Here is a 13,822-nt window from a genome sequence, read left to right on the forward strand (position 1 = left end):
TTTCAAGGTTGGGACAAGACACTCTCTCACTTGGACATTTCCTCTTACGCACCTGTCTGCAAGAAACTGAAGGTACAGTAAAGAGTTGATATCATAAGATCAAGATTCCTGGACTACATTTGAAAATTCTGAATTTGAAGATTTTCAAGCTATCGCGACTGCTATGAGAAGTTATGAATGTTAGGGGGTGAATTAAAAAGAATACACAGCTCAACTTGTTAATGCTGTGCTCTAATATTTAATCATTTACCTTGCAGCTAGTATTGTGTCCAGAGTTCAACAGTTATCAACACATAGTGAAAGAGAAACAAAACTCTGTGGTTGTTGCAGCATATTTTGCTGATACCAGACTCAGATTAAATATTAGCCACTTCAGTGATGGAAATCAGGGTTGTTTTGTCTGGTACATTCTATTAAAAATGTTTAATTTTGAATATGCCTTTGTGTTTTTCTCAGGATCAGTGATGAAACCCTTAAAGTCCAGTGGCCATGCAGAGGAGCAACCACAGCGTGGTACATGCTTTATGTTTGTCTTCTACTTTACTCTACTTGCTAAGTAAAGTAAATTGCTAAAATATCTCAACAACTATTGGATTGATTGCCATGAAATTTGACATTCATCGCCCCCCAGGATGACTTGACTAATAATTTTGGCTGGCCAATCAGAAGAGAGTGGGCTCATCGGGAGTGGGGCCTCAAAGAGAAAAGAGCTAAATGAACTAAAAGAGTTTTTAACTGTAAATCATGAAAAGATATTATCTCAATTATTATTATCTCAATCATCTCCATGTTGAATCCGGACCCGCCTGGACCTGTAAATATAAGACCTGTGACCCAACCCATAATTAAACACATAGGCTGCATAGTCACTCAATTTAAAGTGTTTATTTTTACTTGTTGTGACACTCTAATCTGTGCAAGTAAGGCAGAACTGTACATTCACTGACCTTCACACAGTGTGCACAAACAGATCCGCAGTCGCAGAGCTTTCTCTCACTCTCACTCAAACGTACACACAGATAGATTCTAGTATCTAGACTCTAGTATCTATTGATTAGTAAGCATTGTGTGGTTGGGTAGTTTACTGACTTCAATACACGAGCAGAAAAAAGTAATATCACTTAAAAATAAACTGGAACTGACATTATGATTTACCGAATAGAATTTAGATTTTGGTGAATGCCCTTATGATTATTTTACTATTTTGTGTCATAAATTTGTTTCTTCCCTCCATTATCCGTAAGTGATTGTGTGTGTGTTCTGCATATTTTACAGCCGACTGTCTGCTTAACGGGACTCAGCATTCAGCACAGGATTTTCAACTTGTTCATCTTCAGTCTTTAAAAAAGTGCACTCGTAAAAAATGTTTCTTTCTGTTGCTCAGCTAAAGGAAAATAATACAGCTGTGCTAAAGCTAAGCTAGTGACCTCCGGCTACGTTTTGGAACTTAGACGTGATCTTACCATTATGAAACATCCTGTTGAAGTCTCAACTGTGCAACAGCAGGTTCTTCATTTCATTCAGGATCAGACTCCGGTTCATAGAAGCTATATACTGTCTTACATCTACAGCTGCAGACATTACTCCAGGTAAAAAGGCCATGTAAGGGAACTTGCATTATTCATTAGGTCATATTCCGATTGGCTGGGGATGAAGGTGGGGGCCACACCTCTGGCCAACTGGAGTGGGGGGTCCTGTAAATAGTTTTAGGAACAGCCTGCTGGTGGACGGAGGGCAATCTGGGCTGTAAGGAAAGATGGATTTAGAGAAATCTAAATAACTTTTGGTGTTAAAAAAATGTCATGGATATGTTTAAAATAGAAACAGTATTTAAAAAATGAGTCACAAAAGGCCAGAATACCAGATCTTTAAAGAGCTGTGTGTTGTACAGTTGAGTTACAAACTTGGACTCTGTGTCTTCATCAGCTTCTTTAATTAGATCATTATATTGTTCAGCAATCCTCTTTGTTAAATAATTGTGATTAGTACACCAGAGCTCTTTGGTGGGATTGGTGGAAGCTTAGAAACTAGAAAGATGATTATTATTTGTACATCACATGTAGTTGCAGGCTATTGGAAACCAGCATATTTAATTCATTTAAATATGTGTAAATGTCTATTTAAATTATACTGACTTTCTTAACTTCATAACATCGTACATGTGGTATATTTGCACATAAAAATAATGATTTTTTTCTGTTTTATCATTTCAGATGACATTCCGGCTGGTCTTCCCACGTACGCAATTGTTCTCATTGTTATTTTCATGATTATTTTCATGATTATTTGTCTTACATGTGCCTGTGCGACCAAAGGCCAAGTGGACTGTAGCATTTGTATATAATTGATAGTTTAATGTCTGATATAATGCAAATAGAGGAAGAAAATCTATTGTGCTGGTTGTTTTACCGAACAATTTTATGTTTTTACAAGTAATTTTTCATGCATTTACTATGTTGTGTATACTGTATGTATTGGAATGCTTATGTGTGGTATGGTTGAGTTAAATTTTATGGAGACTGAGGATTAAAATGCCATCCTGAAATAAACAAGCTTACTATTGAACTTTAATTGATTTTATGTTTCTCATTCTTTTGTTTGATGTTGTTCTGATGCATTTATTTGTCTCATGTACTGTATGTACCTGCTCACTATTAAATCCAGTCAATAACTCTGTAGTGTTTACCAAATTTTTCACTTCTTTAACTGATTACAGCTTTTCTTCATCAGAAACATTCAGGAGATCCTCTGCAACATGTTAAACAATGGTTATAAAGGCTAGATGTAGAGGTGGGTGGTGTGGATAAAGTCTTGTATCATGTTTGTATAATTTTCAACCCATGTCTCCAATAAATTAATTGAATTTGATTTCAAATTGAGTAACCAAAAAGAGAGACAAAAAGACATGACGGACAACAATTATATCCAAATGGAGGAAATAATGTATACTGTATATTAAATATACAGCATTTTCATTGACATGATGAACAGAATAAAAATGTAACAAAAAGAGTATCTGTAGACAGAAAAATCTGAGCGTATTTGTTACTGTGGTATAATATTTGTTCTATATATATATATATATATATATATATATATATATATATTGTATATGCAGACACTGAAGACTGCCTCAGTTTCACACTGCAAGGTGAAGACTGACTTTCAATATGCTGTTTTGATGAGTTAAAACATATTTAGAAAATAAGCAATGAAGTAATGAAATACTGCAAAACAAAAAGTATATAAAAATATGAAAGTAAACAATATATGACAAAATCTCCAAAATAAAGACACTCAGGTTTGTCTGTGTACAGATACTCTTTTTGGTACTTTTTATTCTGTTCATCTTGCAGTGAAAATACATATATGAAAAAAAGCAACACTCGGTTGAAAGAGCATCAATATCAAAGCTTCTTGTTTAGTTTTGGAGTGAAGCAGGCAGTGCAGCTGTTACTTTTGTAAACTGCCCAGGAGGTGCTGCTGTTTCATTACTGTCACAGAGAAGGTTGTGACTCACTTTTAGCCTCGTCTCTGTATATGAGTCTCAGTAAGATGGTGAACAGCAGGTACAGAGTTCCCACCACCAGGTGGCACATGAGTCTGGAGACACAGGAGGGAAGCTGCAGGAGCATCTGGACCTGCTGAAGGTAAAGTTTAGTACAGTATGTAGCCTTTGCAGCCTTCTCACTTTTTCTTACTTCAGCTCCAACATGTATAAAAAGTTCTTGACACAAATATTTAAGATATTTAAATTGAATTTTTAACAAAAACAGCAGTTTTGTACGATATACGGCAGTGGATTGTTGTTTGAAGTACAATGGCTGTATTCAAAATCACATACTAAACAAGTTTGATATTGTATAGTTAATGTTTCTTTAATGTGCAGCCTTGTGTATTATCTTCATGTCTAAAACTTGGGCGTCCTGGTAGCCTGTTGGTTAAGATACCACATAACTACACTGTCAGCGTTTTGATTCCAGCAGTGGACCTTTGTTGCATGTTTATCTCCCATCTTGCTCTCTTCCCTCCGTTTCCTGTTTCACTGTACTGTCACTATAAAAAGGGTAAAAAAATAATTGCAAAAAAAAAAAAAAATTGTAGAAAGAACTGCAGAGTTAGGGTGCAGTCATAACAGAAAGTGAAATTCTAACTCGTGTGTCCAAATTTACTTAAGTTGAACTCATGTGTCCTAAACAGATTTACAAATGATCTTCATGTGGTGTGAAGTCTCTCATGTGACCGGGTCCCAAAGGGAGCCTGTGTAGTATGTCAGTGGTTTACTGTGTTGCACTGAACGTGTGTAAACATGGTGTATCTCTTTCAGCTCAAACCGATGTCACAGCATCATTTTGATAGTCGACCACAGTGAGTGTATTTATAACCTGCAGCAGCTCTGTTCTTGTAAACAGCCTCTTCAGACGTGTGAACAGACGACATGTTGGTTTAACTGTTTCACTCGAATAAACTACTCACTGTTCAAAATAGACACTGATAACGCTACTGAGCAAAAGACTCCAGATAAACCACAACAACCTTTTTAAAAATGCTGACAGTACGTTAACTGCCAGTGATTATGAATGTTTACAGTGTCCATAAATGTACATAAACTGCTGTTAATTATATTTCTGATTAACTCTACGGTCTGTCATAATGAATATACTGAACACAGTCGAAATTATGTTTACTTTATTCTTCTGTTTCTGTTCTTATGGCAATAAAAATATAAACATTTCCTTATTCAGTGAGTGTTTGTGACACTGCATAGAAACATGTATGAACCATCAATGTGTCACAAAGATACAACATAAGCAGAGCTTCATGAGAAACTTACTCAATGCTTTTCTTTAGAGTGCAAGTACAAGGGAGAACATATAAAAAGAATATCATATTGACTGAACTTTGGTCACTTTGCCAAAATGTTCCTTAAAGAAAAACAAACCCTGTGTAGTCTTTTAATTTCCATTTTTTGTTTTATTCACTCAGCCTGACTTTTTTCAGTCTTCTTTGTTTTTTGTTAAAAAAAACAAACACAAAAACAAAAGTAGGTCGTTCGTAGTTTTTTTTGTTTTTTTTGAATCACTCAGATTAAGAACAGGTGACACTTGTTTACTTCCTGGTTTACAAGTCCCTTCAAAAGCAGCCATGTGGGGCTATGAGGGACGTTTTGCCTCACACTTTCCTGACCTCAGTATTGCTGTTGAGGGTGATGAACATCAGATTAAGGCGCCTTAGAATTTTTCTGTGTTGATGTTATCTGTGCATGTTTCAAGTACTTCCCTGGCAGTTTTGCAGGCACTGTTTGCAGAGAGAGAGAGAGAGAGAGAGAGAGAGAGAGAGAGAGAGAGAGAGAGAGAGAGAGAGAGAGAGAGAGAGAGAGAGAGAGAGAGAGAGAGAGAGATTTTTCCTGTCTTGCAGTGTGAGTTTAAGCAATTGTGTGAGTGTGTTTCTCACAGTAGTGGTGGTAGTAAAGTAGGTTTCCCCAGCACCCTCCCCTGTACTGGTAATCCTGTCAATGTGGTAACTTTAAAATTATATAACATATTTTGTAATAACGAAATCAAACTTTAATCTGGTCTTTATTGCAGCTTTTACTAACTAAAACAACTCTTGGCTCTTAAAATCTAAATAAATTTATTCTATTTTGAAACTGAAACTCACATCTCTGCTCCTTTTCTTTATCATAGGCTTGTGTATCTGTTGGGTTGGGTGGTACCCAGTTATAATAAATCCTTCTCATCCAGCTTCATAAGGATTCAACTCTATACTCTGATCTTGTGGTCAAAATGTGCACTATACTTCTCCCTGTGTGGTTTCTAATTCAAATAGTTTTGCTCTTGAAAAGCCTCCCTGGATATAAAGGTTTTTAGGCCTTTTTTAAGAGTCTAGGGTCTGTGCTGCCCTCAGATGGTTAGGAAGGCTGTTTCACAAGTGTGGTGCAACTGAGCAGAAGGCTCGATCTCCCATGCTGTGGAGCTTAGTACTGGGAGCCAAGAGGAGCAAGCTGCTGGCAGACCTGAGGGTGCGGGTGGAGGTTTGTCGTAGGTCCCTTCTGCGAAGGTAGGGAGGCACATGCCCATTGATGGATTTGTATATGAGTAGCAGGACTTGGTAGTCAACCCTGAAGGAGACAGGAAGCCAGTGAAAACAGATTTGGTGTTTGTGTTTTCACCTGGCAGCACTGGTCTGAATGTACTGGAGCTTGTGGATGCTCCTGCCAGGGTTCCCTGTGAAAAGCACATTGCAGTAGTCCAGTCTTGAGGAGATAAAGGCATGGACAAGTTTCTCTCTCTGTTTGTTTTTTTCTGTTGCTCAACGTGTTGAATAGATGACAGACCATGATTACATGTTTTTATATATACATACTGTATTTTCATTGTAAGATGAACAGAATAAAAAGTACCAAAAAGAGTATCTGTGGTCAGAAAAGCCTGAGCGTCTTTGTTTTTGAGGTTTTGTGATATATTCTTTATTTTCATATTTTTATATAGTTTTTGTTTTGTTGTATTTCATTGTTGATATATTTTCTAAATATGTTTTAAGTCATCAAAATTCATTTAAATTTAAATGAATTTTAAATTTAATGTTTTTTGTGTGTTTTTTAAGACCACACATGATTTAATACAATTATTATTACAGATACATTAACACATAAGATGGATTATGAGTTATGAAAGATTTCACTGTTGGAGTTGGTGAGGTGGATGTAATCTGAACTGCTGTAGCCTGTTTACTGTTGGGAACTTTAGTCTATAACAGATCAGTATATTTTAGAGGCTGATCATGTCTTTTGTGAATGAAATCTTAATCTGGAAAGTAACAACAGCTGTCAGATAAATTTAGTGGAGTAAAATGTACCATGTTTAAAAGGTTGAAAGTCTCAGACTCAGTCAAACTCAGTCAAACTGACAATCTGAACACAATGAGAGAGATAAGAGTTCATTCCCACACCCACTATTCAAATCTCATTTAGTTTCTCTTTCTGTCTATCTGTTGCTGAGATAAAATGTCACACCGGATGTGGTTAGAAAAGTGTTGCACAAAAGAGGAACAGAAAGATGAAGCAGGAAGGTCAAAGAGTGAGAAACAGCATATTGAAAGTCAGTCTTCACCTTGCAGTGTGAAACTGAGTCTGTCTTCAGTGTCTGCATATATACTGGCTGAAGTCTTTTTTTATTCCTCATTCATTGATCACATATTTGTTAGTTTTCTTTTATCTTTTTTGGATTGACAGAAGTCCAGGATGATTCACCTGACAGATGGACAGTCCTTCAGAGCTTTGCTTCTCTATCACATCATTATCTCCCTTCTTCTCCTACAGTCTTCTGCAGGTAAATATTTCCTGATGCAATATTCACAGCTATGGCAGTATTATTTCAATTCTGTTTTTCTTTACTACAATTTTTTTCTGTGCTGTTGAAATGGTGAAAATATTTTCTTCATTTGTGTTTTGTGTCTTTACTTGTTTTTTTGTAACCCTAACGTCCTGTTTGGGCCATAATTAACAGCTTTAACATTGCTATATCAGCTTGATTCCCAATCGACCATTCCTAATTTTATTAGAACTTCTTATAAACATGATATTGAACTTGTTTCACATGTTTCACAGAAACCAATGGACATGAACATGGTATAAATACATTTCATCTGCTCTATCTGACAAGACTTTTTACACAGCACTACTAACAAATCTAAAATAAGTTTATTTGGATTTATAACAGTTTGTTCCTAAGAGGTCTGACAGGGAGTTTGACCCCAAATATAAATAGCTTGTATGATAACATACTGTGCATTATTTGTCTTTGGATGGTTGCCCATAGTTCACATGGCATGTAAAACACAAAATATTTCCTTATTTGGTGTAATAGCAGTTCTTCAGGGTCATTTCTGTATTTTGTCACCTTCATAAAACGCGTAAACTCAGTTTGTGGCAAAGGGAAATGTTTGAATGGAGAGGACCACAGACAGCTCGTTTCATCAAGATTCTTTATTCAAACAACATTATGCCGAATCAACCCAACCTCTCTTGAACAAACTGTTATAAGACTCATCGGCAGCTCTAACACAGAGAATTGTTGAGTTGAATTTTTAGGGAAGCGGGTTTAATTTTTAGCTCTAGTGGTGTGAAATGCTGCAGTTTGATGTACTGAAAGTTTTGTTGTTTTGATGGTGTCAGCATCAACATGATCACAATGAATAGGAACTAACAGAGTGACATAAAAGACTAAAGGAAGGAGATTCAAAAATGTGTGGTCTCAAACCAACAAAAACTTTAATTTAAACAAATTTACATGAATTAAAAAAATATAAAATGTAAAAACAATGAAATACTACAAAAAACTCATCAAATTTACAACAAAACCTCAAAAACAACTACTTTTTATATATTTTCAAACATCACACAAGTCATCCTATAGCATAATTGCATCATTCAGTAATCATCTGTGTCACCTGTATTATTGCAGATTTTTGTTTTACATATTGTGGCGCCATCTTGTGGTTAAATCGAAACAAATCAATCCAGCCAGGAGAACAAACAAAAAAACTAATTCAAGTATAATTTCCAACAAATAATGTAAAAGCAAACAGTTAAACCTAGCTTGAAAGGAAACAAGTCAAGTCCAAAAAAAAATGAAAGAGTTTGCCGTACTGTTGTTCATTTTACACATTCAGCAGAGTCTGTGAAACTGCAAACAATGAGGAAATAAAGCTGATGATGACAAACCACAGGGGTTAAGTTGTGGTGTGTGAAGCTCTCTTGGCCAGCGTAGAAAAGACAGATGGAATTAAAAACAAGATCTGTTTCTTCACAGGTCCGTATAAGATGGCTGGTCCATCTCAGCCGATAGTGGCAAAATTAGGTGATGACATAATTTTGCCGTGCCACCTGGAACCTGAGGTGAGTGCTGTCTCTATGACTCTGGAGTGGTGGAGACCTGACCTGAACCCCAAATTTGTCCACGTGTGGCGTGATGGCAAGGACGAGCTGGCTGATCAAAACCCGTCCTACAAAGGGAGAACATCACTGTTCATCGAGGAACTGAAGAATGGAAATGTTTCACTGAAACTCTCTAAAGTGGAGCTCTCTGATAATGGCACATACAGATGCTACATTCCAACACTGAGCAAAGAATCATTCATCACTCTCACTGTTGGTAAGTAGAAATATCATACATTTACTGGGACTGATTAGGGTGATGGTGGAGCCCCCTGTGCTGTAAAATTACTCAGTTCTATCTCCTCTGTCTTTTTAAGGTATTTGAAATTTTGAAATTTGTGGCTCCAAAGCGAGCGGTGTTGAGGCTGAGCTCATTACTACATCACACCAGAAAGTCAAATCAAATCTGCAGGAAGCTTTAGCATGAGCCACCCAGCGCTATGCTGAGTGCGTACGAAACTTCTGTAGTCACAGTTTGCATCGCACCCGGATGACGAACAAAGCAGGACACTGGAAGTGTTGCTGATTGTTCAGCAGTTAAATAGTCTTTACAGCCTTCAAGAGGATGGAAATTTATGTTAGGAATGGCTGATATTTTTTTGGAGACATTCTTCCCTCCATTATCCGTAAGTGATTGTGTGTGTGTTCTGCATATTTTACAGCTGACTGTCTGCTTAACGGGACTCAGCATTCAGCACAGGATTTTCAACTTGTTCATCTTCAGTCTTTAAAAAAGTGCACTCGTAAAAATTGTTTCTTTCTGTTGCTCAGCTAAAGGAAAATAATACAGCTGTGCTAAAGCTAAGCTAGCGACCTCCGGCTACGTTTTGGAACTTAGACGTGATCTTACCATTATGAAACATCCTGTTGTGCAACAGCAGGTTCTTCATTTCATTCAGGATCAGACTCCGGTTCATAGAAGCTATATACTGTCTTACATCTACAGCTGCAGACATTACTCCAGGTAAAAATGCCATGTAAGGGAACTTGCATTATTCATTAGGTCATATTCCGATTGGCTGGGGATGAAGGTGGGGGCCACACCTCTGGCCAACTGGAGTGGGGGGTCCTGTAAATAGTTTTAGGAACAGCCTGCTGGTGGACGGAGGGCAATCTGGGCTGTAAGGAAAGATGGATTTAGTGAAATCTAAATAACTTTTGGTGATAAAAAAAAATGTCATGGATATGTTTAAAATAGAAACAGTATTTAAAAAATGAGTCACAAAAGGCCAGAATACCAGATCTTTAAAGAGCTGTGTGTTGTACAGTTGAGTTACAAACTTGGACTCTGTGTCTTCATCAGCTTCTTTAATTAGATCATTATATTGTTCAGCAATCCTCTTTGTTAAATAATTGTGATTAGTACACCAGAGCTCTTTGGTGGGATTGGTGGAAGCTTAGAAACTAGAAAGATGGTTATTATTTGTACATCACATGTAGTTGCAGGCTATTGGAAACCAGCATATTTAATTCATTTAAATATGTGTAAATGTCTATTTAAATTATGCTGACTTTCTTAACTTCATAACATCGTACATGTGGTATATTTGCAGATAAAAATAATGATTTTTTCTGTTTTATCATTTCAGATGACATTCCGGCTGGTCTTCCTACTTACGCAATTGTTCTCATTGTTATTTTCATGATTATTTTCATGATTATTTGTCTTACATGTGCCGGTGCATGTGCCTGTGCGACCAATGGCCAAGTGGACTGTGGCATTTGTATATAATTGATAGCTTAATGTCTGATATAATGCAAATAGAGGAAGAAAATCTATTGTGCTGGTTGTTTTACCAAACAATTTTATGTTTTTACAAGTAATTTTTCATGCATTTACTATGTTGTGTATACTGTATGTATTGCAATGCTTATGTGTGGTATGGTTGAGTTAAATTTTATGGAGACTGAGGATTAAAATGCCATCCTGAAATAAACAAGCTTACTATTGAACTTTAATTGATTTTATGTTTCTCATTCTTTTGTTTGATGTTGTTCTGATGCATTTATTTGTCTCATGTACTGTATGTACCTGCTCACTATTAAATCCAGTCAATAACTCTGTAGTGTCTACCAAATTTTTCACTTCTTTAACTGATTACAGCTTTTCTTCATCAGAAACATTCAGGAGATTCTCTGGAACATGTTAAACAATGGTTATAAAGGCTAGATGTAGAGGTGGGTGGTGTGGATAAAGTCTTGTATCATGTTTGTATAATTTTCAATCCATGTCTCCAATAAATTAATTGAATTTGATTTAAAATTGAGTAACCAAAAAGAGAGAGAAAAAGACATGACAGACAACGATTATATCCAAATGGAGGAAATAATGTATACTGTATATTAAATATACAGCAATTTCATTGACATGATGAACAGAATAAAAATGTAACAAAAAGAGTATCTGTAGACAGAAAAATCTGAGCGTATTTGTCATTGTGGTATGATATTTGTTCTATGTATATATATATATATATATATATATATATATACTGTATATCCTGACACTGAAGACTGCCTCAGTTTCACACTGCAAGGTGAAGACTGACTTTCAATATGCTGTTTCTCACTCTTTGACCTTCCTGCTTCATCATTCTGCTCCTCTTTTGTGCAACACTTTTCTAACCATATTCAGTGTGACATCAGCCACAGACGGACAGAAAGAGAAACTAAATGAGATTTGAATAGTCAGTGTGGGAATGAACTCTTGTCTCTTTCATTGTGTTCAGGTTGTCAGATTGACTGAATTTAACTGAGTTTGACTGAGTCTGAGACTTTCAACTTTTTAAACATGGTACATTTTACTCCACTAAATTTATCTGACAGCTGTTGTTACTCTGCAGATTAAGATTTCATTTACAAAAGACATGATCAGCCTCTAAAATATACTGATCTGTTATAGACTAAAGTTCCCAACAGTAAACAGGCTACAGCAGTTCAGATTACATCCACCTCACCAACTCCAACAGTGAAATCCTTCTTATGTTTTAATGTATCTCTATTAGTAATTGTATTACACTCTGAATGGGCAGATTCTGCATAATGAGTACTTTTATTACATTTGCTGATTATATTTCTGTATTTTCACCTAAGTAAAATTTGGAAAACAGGACTTTTACTTGTAAATAACGGTAATGATACTGTTACTTAAGTAAAGGCGCATGGGGCTCGGAAAGAAAAAGTCTTTGCCACAATGCACCCCGACATCATCCTACAAGGCAGTGCACTGGCCAATCACACTCACGTTCATCTAAACTGAAACAAATTTTGATGAGTTAAAACATATTTAGAAAATAAGCAATGAAGTAATGAAATACTGCAAAACAAAAAGTATATGAAAATATGAAAGTAAACAATATATGACAAAATCTCCAAAATAAAGACACTCAGGTTTGTCTGTGTACAGATACTCTTTTTGGTACTTTTTATTCTGTTCATCTTGCAGTGAAAATACATATATGAAAAAAAGCAACACTCGGTTGAAAGAGCATCAATATCAAAGCTTCTTGTTTAGTTTTGGAGTGAAGCAGGCAGTGCAGCTGTTACTTTTGTAAACTGCCCAGGAGGTGCTGCTGTTTCATCACTGTCACAGAGACGATTGAGTCTCAGTAAGATGATGGACAGCAGGTACAGAGTTCCCACCACCAGATGACGCATGAGTCTGGAGACACAGGAGGGAAGCTGCAGGAGCATCTGGACCTGCTGAAGGTAAAGTTTAGTACAGTATGTAGCCTTTGCAGCCTTCTCACTTTTTCTTACTTCAGCTCCAACATGTATAAAAAGTTCTTGACACAAATATTTAAGATATTTAAATTGAATTTTTAACAAAAACAGCAGTTTTGTACGATATACGGCAGTGGATTGTTGTTTGAAGTACAATGGCTGTATTCAAAATCACATACTAAACAAGTTTGATATTGTATAGTTAATTTTTCTTTAATGTGCAGCCTTGTGTATTATCTTCATGTCTAAAACTTTATCCTGGGCGTCCTGGTAGCCTGTTGGTTAAGATACCACATAACTACACTGTCAGCGTTTTGATTCCAGCAGTGGACCTTTGTTGCATGTTTATCTCCCATCTCGCTCTCTCCCCTCCGTTTCCTGCTTCACTGTACTGTCACTATAAAAAGGGTAAAAAAATAATTGAAAAAAAAAAAATAATTGTAGAAAGAACTGCAGAGTTAGTGTGCAGTCATAACAGAAAGTGAAATTCTAACTCGTGTGTCCAAATTTACTTAAGTTGAACTCATATGTCCTAAACAGATTTACAAATGATCTTCATGTGGTGTGAAGTCTCTCATGTGACTGGGTCACAAAGAGAGCCTGTGTAGTATGTCAGTGGTTTACTGTGTTGTACTGAACGTGTGTGTAAACATAGCGCATCTGCTTCAGCTCAAACCAATGTCAGACGACAGACGACATGTTGGTTTAACTGTTTCACTCGAATAAACTGCTCACTGTTCAAATTAGACACTGATAATGTGACTGAGCAAAAGACTCCAGATAAACCACAACAACCTTTTAAAAAATGCTGACAGTACATTAACTGCCAGTGATTATGAATGTTTACAGTGTCCATAAATGTACATAAACTGCTGTTAATTATATTTCTGATTAACTCTACGGTCTGTCATAATCAATATACTGAACACAGTCGAAATTATGTTTACTTTATTCTTCTGTTTCTGTTCTTATAGCAATAAAAATACAAACATTTCCTTATTCAGTGAGTGTTTGTGACACTGCATAGAAACATGTATGAACCATCAATGTGTCACAAAGATACAACATAAGCAGAGCTTCATGAGAAACTTACTCAATGCTTTTCTTTAGAGTGCAAGTACAAGGGAGAACATATAAAAAGAATATCATATTGACTGAACT

General features: G+C 36.2%; 1 protein-coding gene across 3 annotated transcripts; it reads left to right on the forward strand.

The window, feature by feature from the left end:
- The first annotated feature begins 7,054 nt into the window (after positions 1 to 7,054).
- Positions 7,055 to 10,932, forward strand: LOC121889770 (myelin-oligodendrocyte glycoprotein-like). Of its 3 annotated transcripts, XR_006093615.1 has the most exons (4): positions 7,055 to 7,331; positions 8,814 to 9,155; positions 9,256 to 9,564; positions 10,528 to 10,616. XR_006093615.1 is itself a non-coding variant. In XM_042402000.1 (3 exons), exons 1-3 carry the CDS (start codon positions 7,244 to 7,246, stop codon positions 10,668 to 10,670), a joined length of 573 nt encoding a protein of 190 aa, XP_042257934.1. In that variant the 5' UTR covers positions 7,055 to 7,243; the 3' UTR covers positions 10,671 to 10,932. The 3 variants fall into 3 exon arrangements, 2 of the variants coding, with proteins under 2 accessions (XP_042257934.1, XP_042257935.1); XM_042402000.1 differs by lacking the exon at positions 9,256 to 9,564 and having other exon boundaries at positions 10,528 to 10,932; XM_042402001.1 differs by lacking the exon at positions 10,528 to 10,616 and having other exon boundaries at positions 9,256 to 9,797.
- The last annotated feature ends 2,890 nt before the right edge of the window (positions 10,933 to 13,822 follow it).

This window comes from Thunnus maccoyii, chromosome 22, assembly GCF_910596095.1.
Source record: "Thunnus maccoyii chromosome 22, fThuMac1.1, whole genome shotgun sequence".
Lineage (NCBI taxonomy): Eukaryota > Metazoa > Chordata > Actinopteri > Scombriformes > Scombridae > Thunnus > Thunnus maccoyii.